The sequence below is a fragment of the Narcine bancroftii genome, chromosome 13, assembly GCF_036971445.1.
Source record: "Narcine bancroftii isolate sNarBan1 chromosome 13, sNarBan1.hap1, whole genome shotgun sequence".
Taxonomy (NCBI): Eukaryota; Metazoa; Chordata; class Chondrichthyes; order Torpediniformes; family Narcinidae; genus Narcine; species Narcine bancroftii.
The window spans coordinates 72969022-72984998 of NC_091481.1; the positions used below are offsets into that span (position 1 = coordinate 72969022).

Sequence of the window (15977 nt, forward strand, 5' to 3'; positions counted from 1 at the left end):
AAGCTAGCAGACAGAGACGTAGATTCACTACCCCTAATGAAAACTTGAATCAAATTGAGGCCGCTTGCAGATGTGAGAAATATGGAACAAAACTTTTTGGCCTGCATGCTTATTTCCTGGAATTGAAGCAGGATAGAACAAAAGAGGAAAACTACATAGAAGGCAATTCATGGCTAAAACTGGTTCCATGTTAGTCAAACACAATCATGTCGAATCAAGAAACACTCTAAAAACATTGTTAATTTTCTACATTTATCTAGGTAATTCTAGGCTGTCTCCAAATGCCTCCAATCTTGAAAAATTCTTATGTTGCTCAGAAAACATACAAGAAAGCCCAGCAGCAGTCCTTTCCTTCCCCAAATATGTTTAATCCATTCAGATTCCATGCCCCCTGTCAGTCAGTGGCTCCCCATGGGGACAGTTTGGCCCCTGTTGAGAATGGCTGGTCTGGGGATCCAGAGACTGCTGGGGAGTGAATATTTTTCGGTCCCATCACTCTCTTGGGCCTCTGCTCTCCATCCCAGTCAAGTGGAGTGGAACCGGGAATTTAATCTGGATGAGGAGATCCACAAGATTAGATCTTGACTGGATTTGGAACACATTCCTCTTTTCCACACAGAGATGAGAATGAACTGTACTACAGTATTGCCAAGGTGGTGTGTGAAGTTGGTGCAGAGTTTTGTGAGACCTGCTCAGCTTTGCCTAAGACTATCTGATTGGACATAGTGATGAAATGTGGTGACATTGCTTGCCTCACAGTAACAAGGACTCGGATCCAATCCTGACCACGGCTGCGGTCTGCGTGGAGTTAGCACATTCTCCGTTTAACCATGTGGGTTTCTTTCAGTTTCCTTCCTCCATTAAATTGAATTGCTATCCCAGGCCAGTCAACTCATATTTAAGTACAACATGTAGTACAACAGTAAAACACAAGTGCCAGGGTGTGGTGGATCCCAAAAGTGTGCAGGTTGGTAAAAGGTTTAAAAGTTCCTTTTATTGTACATAATACATTAAAAATATAACATACATGGTATACTTCAACAGTTGTCTCCTGTAAGGCAAACAAAAAGTCACTGTGAGCATTGCCTAGTGCCCCTAACAATGGGAGAAAGATAAGAAAAAGAGAGTCCCCCCCAGAGTCACTGAGGGTCCATGGATTTGCCTCCACCATTCCCTCACCTCTGAAGTTGTTCAAATTATTGGCAAACCGAGCTCCAGAACCAAACCTCCGATGTGATCAGGAAGTCTTCAGTGCTCAAGGTCCTTTAGCAGCCCTTCTTGGCCCTCAACATCTCCTCACTTGTCAGGAAGGTGCAACAGCAACTGCACTTCCTGAGAAGACTGAAGTGGGCAAGGCTTCTGGCCACCATCATCTCAACTTTCTACAGGAGCTCTATTGGGAGTGTCCTGGCTGGCTGCATCACTGTGTAGTTCTGTAGAGAACTGATTGGAGGTTAATCCACAGGACCATAAGAGTGACAGAATGGATCACTGGAATCTCTCTTCCAACCCTCCTCCCCCCGTCGACATGATCTACCAGGATCGTTGTCTGAAGAGGGCTTGCAGTCACTGAGGACCCCTTCCACTCTGCACACAGCATTTTTCATGGGGAAGAGGTACAGGGGTATCAGTTAGCACCATCAGGCTGAGGAACAGCTTCTTCCCATGGGCAGTGAGAATGCTGAAGGACCAAAGGAACTGCTCACACTGACCATCTGAAACGTTACTATTTATTTTAACAATATTTATTTATTTTTATATAATCTATAAATGTACTGCATGTGTATTGTCTGTACGCATGTTACACCTGGTTGTGTATCTGCGTGTTTTGCAGCGAGGACTGGAGAACGCTGTTTCATCAGGTTGTTCTTGTCAATTGGATGTTGATCACCTTGAATTTGCCCTCAGCACCCTTTCAAATCCCAGTTCTGATACCTGGTTCCCATGTCCGTCTCCAGCAGCCCACAGCCTTTGTGAGTCCTTTGACTGGGTATCACCAACAGCCCACAGACTGCGTGAATCATTGGACCACAAATCACCAAAAATCCTTGGCATTGTGGAAGGTTAAATGGCTGATATAGGAGCCCAAGTGTGCGGGTGAGTGGCAGAACATTTAGGGGAATATGTGGGGAAAAGTTACAGAATGTGATGAGTGTTGTCACTGGTTGATGATGCAGAACCAATGGCCAGAAGACTCTTCTCAGTGCTGTAGGGTTCCCTGCAGCACTCCCACTCCTCAGTTTATTTGTCACAAAATACCAGTGAGAAGGGTTCTGCAAACAGTCTTAACAGCTTCTTTTTATGAAAAGGAAGATCAGTTAGTTCCAAGCTAGGGCAGCATGAGAGCACTGTATGGGCATCAGGCCTGCGGAGAGGTTGTCTTTGAGCCTGTTGATGCACACTTTCACACTCTTAAGCCTTCTCCCTGATGGGAGGAGCGGGAAGAGAATGTGTCCAGCGTGTGATTAGTTTTTCAGTGTGTTGTCTGCCTTTCCTTTTTTTTAAATTTAATTTTTTTTTCACACTATGAACCATATTATCCAAAATACACACAAACATTTCCCTCTTGAATATACACAGTGTCATTTTCTCCCCTTTTTACCCCCCTCCCTTCCCACCCTCCTTCCCACCCCCCTCCCTACCCACTAAACATTCAACATATAAAATATAATAAACCCATTAAACAATGTCATCACACAATGAAAATAAACAAGAAAATTGTGTCATCTTCTTTTACACACTGGGTCAGTTCATTTCATCTTCTCATTCTATCATTTTAGGGTTTGGAGGTCTGCAATAGGCCCTCTCTGTTATGTTCCATGTATGGTTCCCAAATTTGTTCGAATACTGTGACTTTATTTTTTTAATTATATGTTATTTTTTTCCAATGGAATACATTTATTCATTTCTATGTACCATTGCTGTACTCTCAGGCTCTCTTCTGATTTCCAGGTTGATATTATACATTTTTTGCTACAGCTAAGGCTATCATAATAAATATTTTTTGTGCTTTATCCAAATCGACATCTAGTTCTTTACTTCTTATATTACTTAGAAGAAAGATTAGATTTTTTGGTATGTTGCTTTTTGTGATTTTATTTAATACCTGATTTAGATCTTCCCAAAACTTTTTCACTTTCTCACATGTCCAAATTGCATGTACTGTTGTTCCTGTTTCCTTCTTACAGCGAAAACATCTATCTGATACTGTTTTTCCCAGGCAGTGGGAGATGGAGTTAGTGCCAGGGATAAAAGTGTTTGTAATGTCCAGCGCTGCATTCAGCACAGCTTTCAGCTCCTTCAGACCTTCTGCACGGCAGCTCCCACACCTCTCCAGTGGCCCCACAATGGGGCCAAAAGGAATGAGATTCCCTTTCAGTTGTTGACAGCCATAGCAGCAGAACAGCAATCTGTGTCATGCCAATGGAATTCTGACACCCACCTCTGCCCACGCCTCACTGCTGTGATCAAACTCAGCAAGGATTCCATCTCTTTGCTGCAGAATCCCATTGTAGGTCTCTCCCCTCAATGTGCCCTCCTCAGGCTCTTGTCTCTCACTCTCCCTGTCTCACTCCTTCATCCACCCCCTCAGTCTTTTTCTTAGTCTCTCCCACCTTTCACACAGTTCCCCTCTCCCCAGCGCTCTCAGCCCTTCACTTCACAAACCCAATGAAGGCCTGACTCTCACCAGCAGCCATTGCGATGTGTGACTGGGAACGATGCTGGTCCCTGCAGCGGCCAGCTGTCAACGATCTCCAGAGGAGAAGCATATTCCAGACACTCGACAACACAAGAACTGCAATGCTGGAATCCTGTGTGAGCAAAGAGAAGTCAGAGGGAGTCAGTGGCAGTATCCATGGGGTGAAATGGTCAACCGGGGGAGGGGATATCCAAGAGCAGGAGGATTGATGGAGACTTACAGGAGTCATTAGTGGGGCAATTGTCAGGATTCCTTGACAGAGAAATAGGCATGGAGGAAGAGGCAATGGAAGAGGAGTCCAGCATTGTGGTGGAGAGGGAGTCCAGTCTCTGTAAAGGACCCACCATTGACCATTTCTCCCCTCAGAAGCTGCCTGACCTGCTGAGTCACTCCAGTCTCCCCTCATGTCCCAGAGATTGAGTCTGGGTAAGCAGGAGTTGGCAATTTTCCCTATTGAGCCTGATTCACCATTCAACAAGATAAGGCTGACCCATCGCTGTACACAGCTCAACTTATACACGTGTTCCCATAACCCTGAGTTCCACCATTGTTCTGCGTCTTAAATGCATTTATTGCTCTACTGCTTCCTTGGGCAGAGAATTCCACAGATTCACTCGCCTCCAGGAAAAGCAATTCTTCCTCACTTCAGCTTAAACCTGCTCCCCTGAACTTTGCAGTGATGTCACCTGATTCTAGTCTCACCAGCCAGTAACAACAACCTCCCTGCTTCTCTCATCCATTCCTTTTATAATTTTAGATTTTCCAAGACATTCCCCCCTCATTCTTCTAAACACCAAAGAGTACAGTCCCCAGCTGCTCAATCTCTCCTCATGTTAACCCCCTCCTTTCTGGAATCAAACTGGTGAACCTTTTCTGCACCACCTCCAAAGGCAGTATATCCCATTTTTTGCACCAAGGACCAGAGAACACGCTGTTTCGTCAAGTTATACTTGTGCAATTAGATGATAATAAACTTGACTTGGCTTGACGACTTGACTTCAAACAAGGAGACCAGAACTGCACACAGTATTCCAGGTGCCGTGATTAAAAAGAATCCAAGGATATTTTTCTTCTGTAGATATCCATTTGACCAGTCGAGGTGAGAGGATTTGATGAGACAGCATAGAAGGAGAAACACAATGCTGGGGAAACTCAGCAGGTCAAACAGTGGACTTTCTATAGCAAAGATAAAGGTGCATAACCAACATTTTGGGCTTGAGCCCTCCATCAAGTTATGAACAAAATGCAGGCAGGCGCCATGTACTTTCTATAGCAAAGATAAAGGTGCGTAACCAACGTTTCAGGCATGAGCCCTTCATCAAGGTACAAGCAAAATGTAGGCAGGTGTTGTGTACTTTGTATAGCAAAGATAAAGGAACATAACCAATGTTTGGGGCATGAGCCCTTCAAAGTATGATCAATGTAGAGCAGTGGTTCTCAACCCATTTCTTCCACTCACATACCAAGTCATAAAATTAAGATACCGATTTATTGTTGGAGTACATACATGACATCACATACAACCCTGAGATTTTCATGTGAGCAAGGCAGAATTACCAGTGCAAAAAAAAGACATAACATACACATGTTGTGAAATATATAGTGAGAAAAAAATCAATAAAGTGCAAAGTAAGAGTTCTTAAATGAGTCCCTGATTGAGTTTGTCATTGAGAAGTCTGATGGTGGAGGGGTAGCAGCTGTTCCTGAACCTGTTGGTGCAAATCTTGTGGCCCCTACACCTCTTTTCCTCATGGCAGCAGCAAAATCAGTGTGTGAGCTGGCTGGTGTGGATCCTTGATGACTGCTGCTGCTCTCCTACTGCAGTGTACCCTGTAGCTGTGCTCAACAGTGGGGAGCGTTTTGCTCGTGATGTCCTGGATTGTGTCCACTATCTTTTGCAGGGCTTTGTGCTTAGACGTACTGGTGTTCCAATGCCAGGCTGCGATGCAGCCAGTCAGCACACTTTTCACCACGCCTCTGTAGAAATTTGCCAGGGTTTCCTATGTCATGGGTGCATAGGATGCCATTAGTGCAAGGGATTGCTTCAGGTCATATTATGTCAATGGAAAGAAAAAATGTTGAGAACCACTAGGGAGAGGGGTCTTATTGTATATCCATCCTTCTGCACCGCCCAGAGGAAATATGATGGGACAGTGTGGAAGGAAGCTTTAATCTCAATCAAAGGCGCTCTACTTAGCGAGGTTGAGGGAGGTTTAGCCTCTATCTAAAACGCTCGTTCTCTTGGTGGTGTTTGAAATGTGGTAACCAAGAGTTTTGTGCTAGATCCAACCCATGGCGTATTTCCCAGACGCGAGGGATGAGAGAAATCGGGGCACAGGAGCGGCGGATGTTGGGTCTGGAAGAAAAGGTGGAGAGCCGGCAGGTCGGACAGCGCCGGCGGAGCCCGCATCCTTCGTTGAGTTTCATCGGATCGAGCAGCGTCTAGGGAGCGGGGAGGAGGGAAGGTGACGACATTTCAGGTCTAGATCCTAAAACAATGGTTCTCAACCTGTTTTTTTTTGTCACAGCCCTAAACCAAGGCTGAGTTGCCCCAGATTGTCCTCTTTGCTCCATGGAGCGTTTGTTCCTGGAATGTGTTTGATGCAGGACGGGGTTGTGATAACATGTTCACGTTATCCCGTCACCAGCAGTACACGCAGAGATGGTGGCGTTTACCAGTTTGTCGTTGTGCTCTGGAACTCAGAGTGTTAATGTACTGTGGCAGGCAGCGAGTAATTATAATATATTTAGCAGGCGGAGCTGGGGGCGAGGGTACAGTTGCCATGTGTGTGACTGTGTGAATTGTCCTGAAATAGTTATGCAGAGCAAATGGATGTGTTGGCAATTGGTGGAATGTGGATACGAGTGAAGGGGACAGGCTGGAGGGGCTGTGGCTGCAGCTGACACCCGTGCCCAGAGTAGACGAAGCGGACGGGGAACCGAGGAGCGTCCTAACCGGTGAACGGTGAGTAGAGGGGCTGGCGAGGGGGAGGAACTTTGACAGACAGACTTGTGCTCAGGATGGTGGCTGGAGGGGTGTTTATCTCCTCCTCTCCTTCCTCCTGTATTAAGGGTGTTGCTCGGGGAGAAAGACCCTGGGAAGAAGACCCGGTGTCCATCCAGACCCCATCTCTGACAACCGCCCACTCTCCCCTCCTTCTCTGACTCACTCCCCCCTCCCAGTGAAGAATCTTCCTCACCCCTGGGACTGTGCACCCATCTCCCCCATCATCCATGGATGAGCCTCTTCCCAACTCCAGGAAGGATGGGGAAGCAGAGGGGCAGATGGGAGAAGGGGGAGTTATGGAGAAAGGTTGTTGTTCCGGGAGATGGGGGATTAGTGGTGGGGGGGGGGGGTTGAGTGGGGTTGCTGAGTGTGGCCAGGCAGGTGACCTTGAGGTGGGGGAGGAGATGGCCATGGGTGGACTTGGCAACAGGGTTGGGGGAATCAACTGGGTGGGTAACATTGGTCATGGTCAGTGGTGCATTTGGCAACAGTGAAGGGTTGGGGGGAACATGTCAGGGGAACTTTCTGCATGAGATTAAATTGGTGGGCAGGATTATAGGAACCTCTGCCCTGAATTCTCTGAGATTGAAGTCTGGTATTGTTGGCCATTTGCCTTGGACATATTAAGAATCCAGAATTTAGTCCTGGGTACATTAAGAAGGAGGGTGGGGAGAAAGCTTCTAAATCAGTTCCATCCAGGAGCTTCACTAATATGTGATGTTGAACACAAGATGTCTCTCATCATCCAAGTCCAGGAATGAAATTATTCTCCGTGCACTTGTTATATTTATTTTTAGATCCAGCAAGCGAGTTATTTTAACCTCTCAATTCCTGGACTGTGGAATATTTCTGGAAACAGGTGGCCTTTCATTAGTGGGGTCCCTCCTGTCCCATCTATCAATGGATCTAAATTAAGCAGGAACAGTAACAACTCGATCCCAGTGAGGAGGAGAGTTCCCATAGGTTAACCACTCTCCTTTACTCAGAGTGGGTTCCCTCCACAAAGGAGGCCCCCCAGTTCAGGACCATATGCCTTCAGAGCTGACACAGTCTGTGGAATTGTGCAAGCTAAGCCCAGCCAGGAATGGCATCTTCATAGAGGGTCAGGGGTTAAGGGAGAGGTGGAGTCTTTGAGGTTCTAGAGAGGCAGTTGGCAATAGGTAGCCTTCCCAATCATCAGTAACATGGAGGCAGTTTGCCCCCTTCTCCATGTAGGATACTGTTGTGTCCCACAAACTTCATCTGGATATAACGGTTTCCAGCCAGTGGGCATCCTCATGGCCCCTGACCTGTACCCTGGTCATTAGCACAGGCCCCTCAAGGGTGCTTCAGAAGGATTGTGGGTCAAAGTGAGCAATCAGGAGCCAACCTGCAATAAACGAGGCTTGTGTTTAGGAAAGTGGGATTTGAAGTAATTTGTGAAGGTCCCACATTGCGAAGGTCCCACATTGTGGGCACCATTGAGCAAAGGGATGTATTCCCTTCACAACAGGGTCTGATGAAGTGGATAACATCCAGCCATGTGAAATGTTATGGAATAGGGCTGCTGGGGCAAGGGTTAGGGGAAAGGGGGTTGGTGGGTCAAGGGTTAAGGGCAAGAGGTAAGTGGGTCAAGGGATTGGGAATTGAATAGAAATGAGAAGTGGATAACATCCAGCCACGTGAAATGTTATGGAATAGGGCTACTGGAGCAAGGGTTAGGGAAAAGGGGGTTGGTGGGTCAAGGGTTAAGGGCAGGAGGTAAGAGGGTCAAGGGATTGGGGGTAGGGGTTAGGTGGGATTGGGAATTGAATAGAAATGAGAGCATTAAGTGAAAACAGAGAACAATGGGGATACTCAGCAGGTCAAGCAGCATCTGTGAAGAGAGAAACAGTTAATATTTCATTAGAACTTGACAAGTTGGAAACAAAATGCATTTAAGTCATAGAGAAAGAGGTGAATCTCTGCAGTGACTGCTGAGCATTTCCAGAAATTCTTGTTTTTATTTCATGCAGCATTGCCTTAATTTAGAACTGTATCTGTGTTGCTCTAACCGCTACATTAACCGTGCTGCCCACCCTTATTTCTGATATCTACCATTTTGCTTTAAGACAATTGTCCATGCTCCTTGAGTTTAGTGGGAGAGATTTTTATCCAATGTGCCTTTGGATGATCAGACGGAAAATCTGATTCTTTACAGAGACTACCTGATTTTCATTCCAGTCACCTTCCTCTTGACCTCCCCTTCCCGCTGACCTAATTGCCAAGACTTGCTGGCCAGCGATGGGTGGGAGGTCATACGGTGTAGGGCAGGGCTAAATATTTGGAGTTTACATGAACCCTGGAGACTGGTGCACAGCTATGGAGATAATGCTTCCATAGTGGTGGTCAGGTGATGATGGTCCTGAAGGTGAGGTCCTGAAGGTGAAGGACCATATGTCACTGTGTATTGACAATGGAAGATGTCCTCCTTTAATGTTTCCAGCCCATCCATTCCCATTCCCATCTCCTGCTCCACTTCCCTTTCTGCTCCATCTCACTTTCCCCTTTGAGCCAACCTTCTCCTGGCCTTCAGTTCTCCATCTTTCCTTCCCCCCATCCACCCATTTTCTTTGCACCTCCTCCCAACTCAGCCTCCTCAGTGCCCTGTCGGCAGCCTCCCTTTGTCATGCTTCACTTGGCAGTGCAATTGGAATGAATGCTCAATAGCTGGTAGGAAGAATGAGACAGGGGCTCTCTGTGATAAGAGCTCATTAAATACAAGGCCTTCCTCCATGCTGCTAGCTGTTAACTCTTTCACTACTCAACTTGGTCCTTTTCCCAATTCAAACATTTGGTACTAGGGTTGATTAGATGGTCTCAGTGGACCTATTGTCACCCCACCAAATTATGCAGCCATTCCTGCCAATCCCAAAACGGCAATGGGAAGGCACTTTTCCTCATGATCTCTCAAGCTCAAAGGCCAGACTGTTGAGATAAGACATTGTTCTGATTTTGGGGTTTGAGGTTGGGCCAAATCAAGGGTTAAAGGGCATGAGGTGACGTGGTGCTTAGGAATGTTGTCCTTTCATCTTCAGGAGAAGTTAGAATGAAAGTCGAGGACTGAGCAAAGTGTGCCTCTGAGCTAAAGGCACAAGTGCAGTGAAAGGTCTGACTGGCCGGGAAGACATTCCATCGTACAAGTCGGGAGGTTATGTGGTGAGTGCCCGGAACAGGCTGCCCAGGAGTAGTGGTGGAAGCAGATACTATAATGGCTTTTAAGAGGCTTCTCGATGACACATACAGGGGATAGAGGGACATGGTTCATGTGTAAGAGGATGCACCGTCAATAACTCCAAAAGATTAGGAGTTGATGTAAAACTGATAGGCTTTTATTAACAATAGAATGGAGGCATGTCCATGCCAGTCGACTGTCCTGAACTGGGGAGGGGGCTGTGGGACAGTCACCTTTATTCAGGAGTCTGTGGGAGGAGCTATAAGTGCAGTCAGTCAAAGGAACATGTCCAGAGCTAAACATACATACAGTAGTTTACCACATAAGCAGTAGATTTTAGTTGAATTTGGGCCTCATGTTCAGTGCTGTCATTTTACCTCTGTAAACTGTCCCTCATGTGTGAGGAGGAAATCAGCAACATGTGAAAAAATATGGGCTCTTTTTTGGCCTTATTACCATCATTACACCTCCTTGGCTACTGAATTAGTACAGATACCTCTCCCCCGTGTCCCTACTATCTGCTCAATGTAGTAGAATATACCTTATTAATATATATTAGGACCTCATACCTTACTTGAATGAATTTTATTTTTGCTATTTTTCAATTGTGAATGTGGGAGAAATTTCTACCATACTAGGGTGGGGGGAACATTTCCTTTGTTCATTTGTTTATGCTTTATTTTCCTTACGTGTACCTGTTTATAAAAATATGGCTATTTTGCTTCAATAAAAATATATTTTTTAAAAAATGGCTGGAATCAGCTTCTACCGTGCTGTAAATAGAAATTTAAATTTAAAAAATGCAAACGTGGGAGGAAATCAGAGCACCCTGGGGAAATCCACACAGTCCCAGGGAGAACATGCAAACTCCTCCCAGACAGCAGTAAACGCAAAAGGCTGCAGACACCATAGTTGAAAAAACACGATGCTGGAGAAACTCAGCAGGTCAAACAGTGTCCTTTATACAGCAAAGGTAAAGGGACATCACCAACGTTTCGGACTTGAGCCCTTCATCAAGGTATGAGCAAAATGTGGTCAGAGGGGCAGTACTGAGGGAGAGTCGCACATTCAGAGGTACAGTACCGAGGGAGCCCCGCACTGTTGGAGGGGCCTTCATTATCAGTCTCTACTGACGAGGAATAGAAAGTTGTCTGCACTGGCTCTACTGTGTTAAAAGTGTGTTAGTGAGATGAACCTAATTTAAAGCCAGATGTTAATGGACTCAGAGAACATTTACTGGGCTAATACCTGTTTAGCTGAGTTGTCTCTTGAGGAGGACTCAACAGTTTTGTTTGGGGGAATGAGGGGTGTCTGCACTGAAACATGGCAGGCCCTGTTGATTCTTGCAGGATGAATGTGGAGAGAAAGGTCTCTTACAGACAGTGGCGGATTCAGGCATAAGTTAAACAAGCTACAGCTTAGGGCCTCACAATCTGCAAGGTCCTCAAAAAATGTTTTTTTTTGTGGGGTTTTTTAAATTTATGTGTACTTTGTGTGTGTGTGTGTGTGTGTGTGTGTGTGTGTGTGTGTGTGTGTGTGTGTGTGTGTGTGTGTGTGTGTGTGTGTGAGAGAGCGTTTCGCCCACGCGAAAGCTTCAGAGGCACTGCTACGTGGAGCAGTAGAAACTTTGATAAAGAATATCCAAATGATGTTGATATTAACCTTGTGGGTGAACTGAGGCAGTTCTATGCTTAGTAAAAACACAAAGCTGGAGAAACTCAGCGGGTCAAGCTGTGTAAAGGTAAAAATACATAACTGACGGCTTGAGCTCTTCATCGAGGTTTGGGAAAATGACCTCGGATATCTGAACAAAAGAGTAGTGGGGGAAGGTTGGTTGCAAAGGCAGGAGATGATAGGTGGAGAAGGGAGGGAGGGGACAGCTGTGATCAGGGGGAGGAGGGATGGCTGGGAGAAGGGAGAGGGAAAAGAGGGAGGAGAACTGGGAAGGGAAGGGTGAGGAGGAAGAAGAGAGAAGGTGAGCAGTAACTGGAAAACTTGATGTTACTGCCATCTGGCTGGAGAATCAGGTGTTGTTCCTCCAATTTGAGGTGGTCTTGATGGGATAGTACAAGACGCCATGGACAGATATGTGAGTGTGACAGAGAACTGAAACGGTTGGCTACTGGGAGGCCTCTGTCACCGATGCGGACAGAGTGAAGGTGTTCAGCAAAGCAATCTCCAAATTTGCGCTCTGTCTCCGATGTAGAGAAGGCCACTAAGGGAGCACCGGATGCAGTAAATCAGTCCTACATGTACACAAGTAAAGTGTTGCTTCACTTGAAAGGGCTGTTTAGGGCCCCAGATCAAGGTGAAAGAGGAGGTGTGGGGACAAGTATGACACCCCTGCAGCCGTAGGGGAAGGAGCCAGGTAGGGGGCTGCAATGGGTGGGGAGGGATGAGTGCATGAGGGAGTCACGGTGGGAGTGGTCCCTAAGAAAGGCAGAGTGGGGAGGAGGAGGAAGATGTGTCTGGTGGTGGGATCCTGTTATAAGTGCCAGAAATTCTGGTGGATAATGTGTTGGATGCGGAGGCTGGTGGGATGATAGGTGAAGATGAGGGGGTTCTATGTTTGTTGTGTCTAGGAGCAGAGTGGGGCCAGGGAAGATGAGCGGGAAATGGAGGAGGTGGGGGTGAGGGCTGATTTACTTCCATGCTAATTCATTAGGGGCCTATAGATTCATTAGGGGCAAATCAGAAGAGGGGGATCAGAGGTGGAGAGGATGAGCAAATGTAGGTTCTTGGGAGTCACTATCTCGGAAGATCTTTCCTGGAACCAATACACCAATGGCATCATGAAGAAAGCCTCTATTTCCTCAGGAGTTTGCGGAGGAGCTAGTGGAGTTGTTCAAGTGAACCGGTACGGACTTGAAGGGGCGACATGGCCTGTTTCCGTACTGTAAACGGTTATATTGTTATGTCAAGCAGAATTATCCAGGAAAAGAACAAATATCAAATAATCTTCCAAGACAAGATTCATTTAGCTTTTCCTAATGTGGAAGCAATATTACGACTATCCTTATGTCTAATGGTAACAAATTGTTCAGGAGAAAGGTTATTTTCACAGATAAAGAATCAAAAATGAACTGAGAGGAACCATGTCTGAAGAAAAACTGTCTTCTCCGCATTATGTGCAGAGAAAGTGATGAGCTGTGTAGCGGAGCGTTTGAGGACACCATTCATGATTTTGCTTTTTGGAAAATCAAGAAAGAAAATGTTTTAATTTGTAGGCCTATCTGATATAAGTTTTCTGATTTTGCAAACGTTCATTATTATTTATATTAATAAAAGTGATCCTGATTACTTATTTTGATAGCATTTTGTATATATATTAATGTATATTAAAATTATTTTCAAAATTACATTTAAGTATTGTTTCCAGGCTATCCTATTTTATAATCTACGACAGAGGTCAAGCCAACCAAATGATAAATCTTTCTTTGGCTTGGCTTCGCGGACGAAGATTTATGGAGGGGGTAAAAAGTCCACGTCAGCTGCAGGCTCGTTTGTGGCTGACAAGTCCGATGCGGGACAGGCAGACACGATTGCAGCGGTTGCAAGGGAAAATTGGTTGGTTGGGGTTGGGTGTTGGGTTTTTCCTCCTTTGCCTTTTGTCAGTGAGGTGGGCTCTGCGGTCTTCTTCAAAGGAGGCTGCTGCCCGCCAAACTGTGAGGCGCCAAGATGCACGGTTTGAGGCGTTATCAGCCCACTGGCGGTGGTCAATGTGGCAGGCACCAAGAGATTTCTTTAGGCAGTCCTTGTACCTTTTCTTTGGTGCACCTCTGTCACGGTGGCCAGTGGAGAGCTCGCCATATAATACGATCTTGGGAAGGCGATGGTCCTCCATTCTGGAGACGTGACCCATCCAGCGCAGCTGGATCTTCAGCAGCGTGGACTCGATGCTGTCGACCTCTGCCATCTCGAGTACCTCGACGTTAGGGGTGTGAGCGCTCCAATGGATGTTGAGGATGGAGCGGAGACAATGTTGGTGGAAGCGTTCTAGGAGCCGTAGGTGATGCCGGTAGAGGACCCATGATTCGGAGCCGAACAGGAGTGTGGGTATGACAACGGCTCTGTATACGCTTATCTTTGTGAGGTTTTTCAGTTGGTTGTTTTTCCAGACTCTTTTGTGTAGTAAATATGTAAACAGTAAATGTATTCACTTGAAAATAATTTGGATTTTTCATTTTAAATGCCTTGCTATTAAATAATTACAAGACATATATGTTTTCAAGTTTTGTGAGACCTTCTGGCATAATTCTTTAACACGGGGTCTCACCAAGTCTAGAGAATCCAGATCTAAGTGTCATAGTTAATGAATAAGGGGACCACCTCTTCACCCAGAGGCAGGACTTTAATTCATCTCAGAGGGCCATGAATTTGTGTAACTCTTCCTCGAATGATGGTGAGAGCTGAAACTGTGACGATGTTTAAAAACGGATCGGTAGATTCTGGATAGGTGATGGTGAGACATTTGCCATTTCTCTTTCAGGTGAACAGCAACGATGTCTGAGCCATCTGACAGGCCCCGCAGTGAACTCAGCCAGGGGTCCAGTATTGGCACCATGTCCTCACTCACCACCTCGGTGGGGTCCAAGGTTAGGAAGCAGACCCAGTCCCTCTTCCCTTCCCCCAATTCCCTCACCCTGACCCCACCCCTCCTTGCCTGTCCTCATCCTTGAGCTGAATCCTTCAGATGTCCAAGGACAGCCCCTCAACACACAAACCCCTCCCCCTCCATGAACCCTCTCCCTTCCATCCACCCCAATACACAAAACCCCCCTCCATTGACCCTTGTCTCAATATACAACTCCCTCCCCTCCTCTTCATCAACCCCCCCCAACACACAAACCCCATTTCCCCTCCATCAACTCCCAACATACAAACCTGCCTCCCATCCATCGTCTCCATCTACACTTCCCACCTCACCCCAGTCTCCTCCCCCTCTCCTGTCGTGGTACATGAGCATGACATCATGCATCCTCACATTCAGTGACAACCTCTTTGCTGCCTACTATTGATTGGTTGACTTGCTAGATTGCTCGTAGAATGACATTTTCTCATAATACTGCTGTAAAAGTGAACTTGGGGCGATATAGTCACCTCCACTCATCAGTTAAACAGAGGCTGATCAACACTATCTCTGCCTCTTGTTTTGGATAAGGCCCAAACCAGCCTCCTCTCATGGAAACAACGTCCTGTACCAGCCAAACTCCCAACTGAATCCCTCAGATCAACTACTTGCTCTGAATCCTTTTAGCCCTCGCTTCACTCTGGGGAGTTTGTTCTGTCCATCATCCCCTTAATGAATTGGTTATAACACTGCAGCACAGTACAGGCCCTTCGGCCCTCAATGTTGTCCTGACCTATATATTCTTACCAAATAAAAACTAAATCCTCCCTACTTCACAGCCCTCTATTTTTCTTTCGTCCATGTGTCTGTCTAAGAGTCTCTTAAATGTTCCAGCCTTCACCACTTCCCCTGGCAAGGCATTCCAGGCTCCCACATCTCTGTGTAAAAAAAACTTACCCCTGATGTCCCCTAAACTTTCCTCCCTTCACTTTGTACACATTGTCTCTGGTGTTTGCCATTCCTGCCCTGGGAAAAAGGTGCGGGTTGTCTACCTCATAATTTTGTAGACCTCTAAGTCCCTTCTCATCCTTCTACATTCCAAAGAGAAAAGTCCCAGCTCTGCTCACCTTGCCTCATAAGACTTGTTTTCCAATCCAGGGAATATCCTGGTAAGTCTCCTCTGCACTCTCTCCATAGCTTTCACATCCTTCCTGTAATGAGGTGACCAGAACTGAATACAGTGCTCTAATTCAGAGATTTGTAGAGTTGCAACATGACCTTTCAACTTTTGAACTGAATCCCCCAACTAATGAAGCCCAGCATCCCATAGGCCTTTTTTATCTACCCTATCAACCTGTGCAGCAGCCTTGAGAGATGTATGGATTTGGACCCGAAAGTCCCTCTGTTCCTCCACATTGTTGAGTATCCAACCATTCCTCCAGAGGTTCAACTGGATACTGCACCAAGACATCATTTCCCCTCAGCCCCTTGGGTGTGAAAGCCCCAC

The 15977-nt window shown here is 46.2% G+C and overlaps 1 protein-coding gene across 17 annotated transcripts in view; it reads left to right on the forward strand.

The window, feature by feature from the left end:
- LOC138747839 (pleckstrin homology domain-containing family A member 7-like) overlaps positions 1–15977 on the forward strand; it is an 81904-nt gene that overhangs the window by 19740 nt on the left and 46187 nt on the right. For 13 of the 17 annotated variants that reach the window (XM_069907403.1, XM_069907394.1, XM_069907392.1 and 10 more), the window contains one exon: positions 14390–14495. In XM_069907403.1, coding sequence (XP_069763504.1) covers positions 14403–14495 — 93 coding nt within the window. In that variant the 5' untranslated portion in view covers positions 14390–14402. Of the gene's footprint in view, positions 1–1958; positions 2098–6516; positions 6666–9763; positions 9885–14389; positions 14496–15977 lie in introns of all 17 variants that reach the window. The other 4 variants (XM_069907395.1, XM_069907397.1, XM_069907399.1 and 1 more) reach the window with 4 other exon arrangements.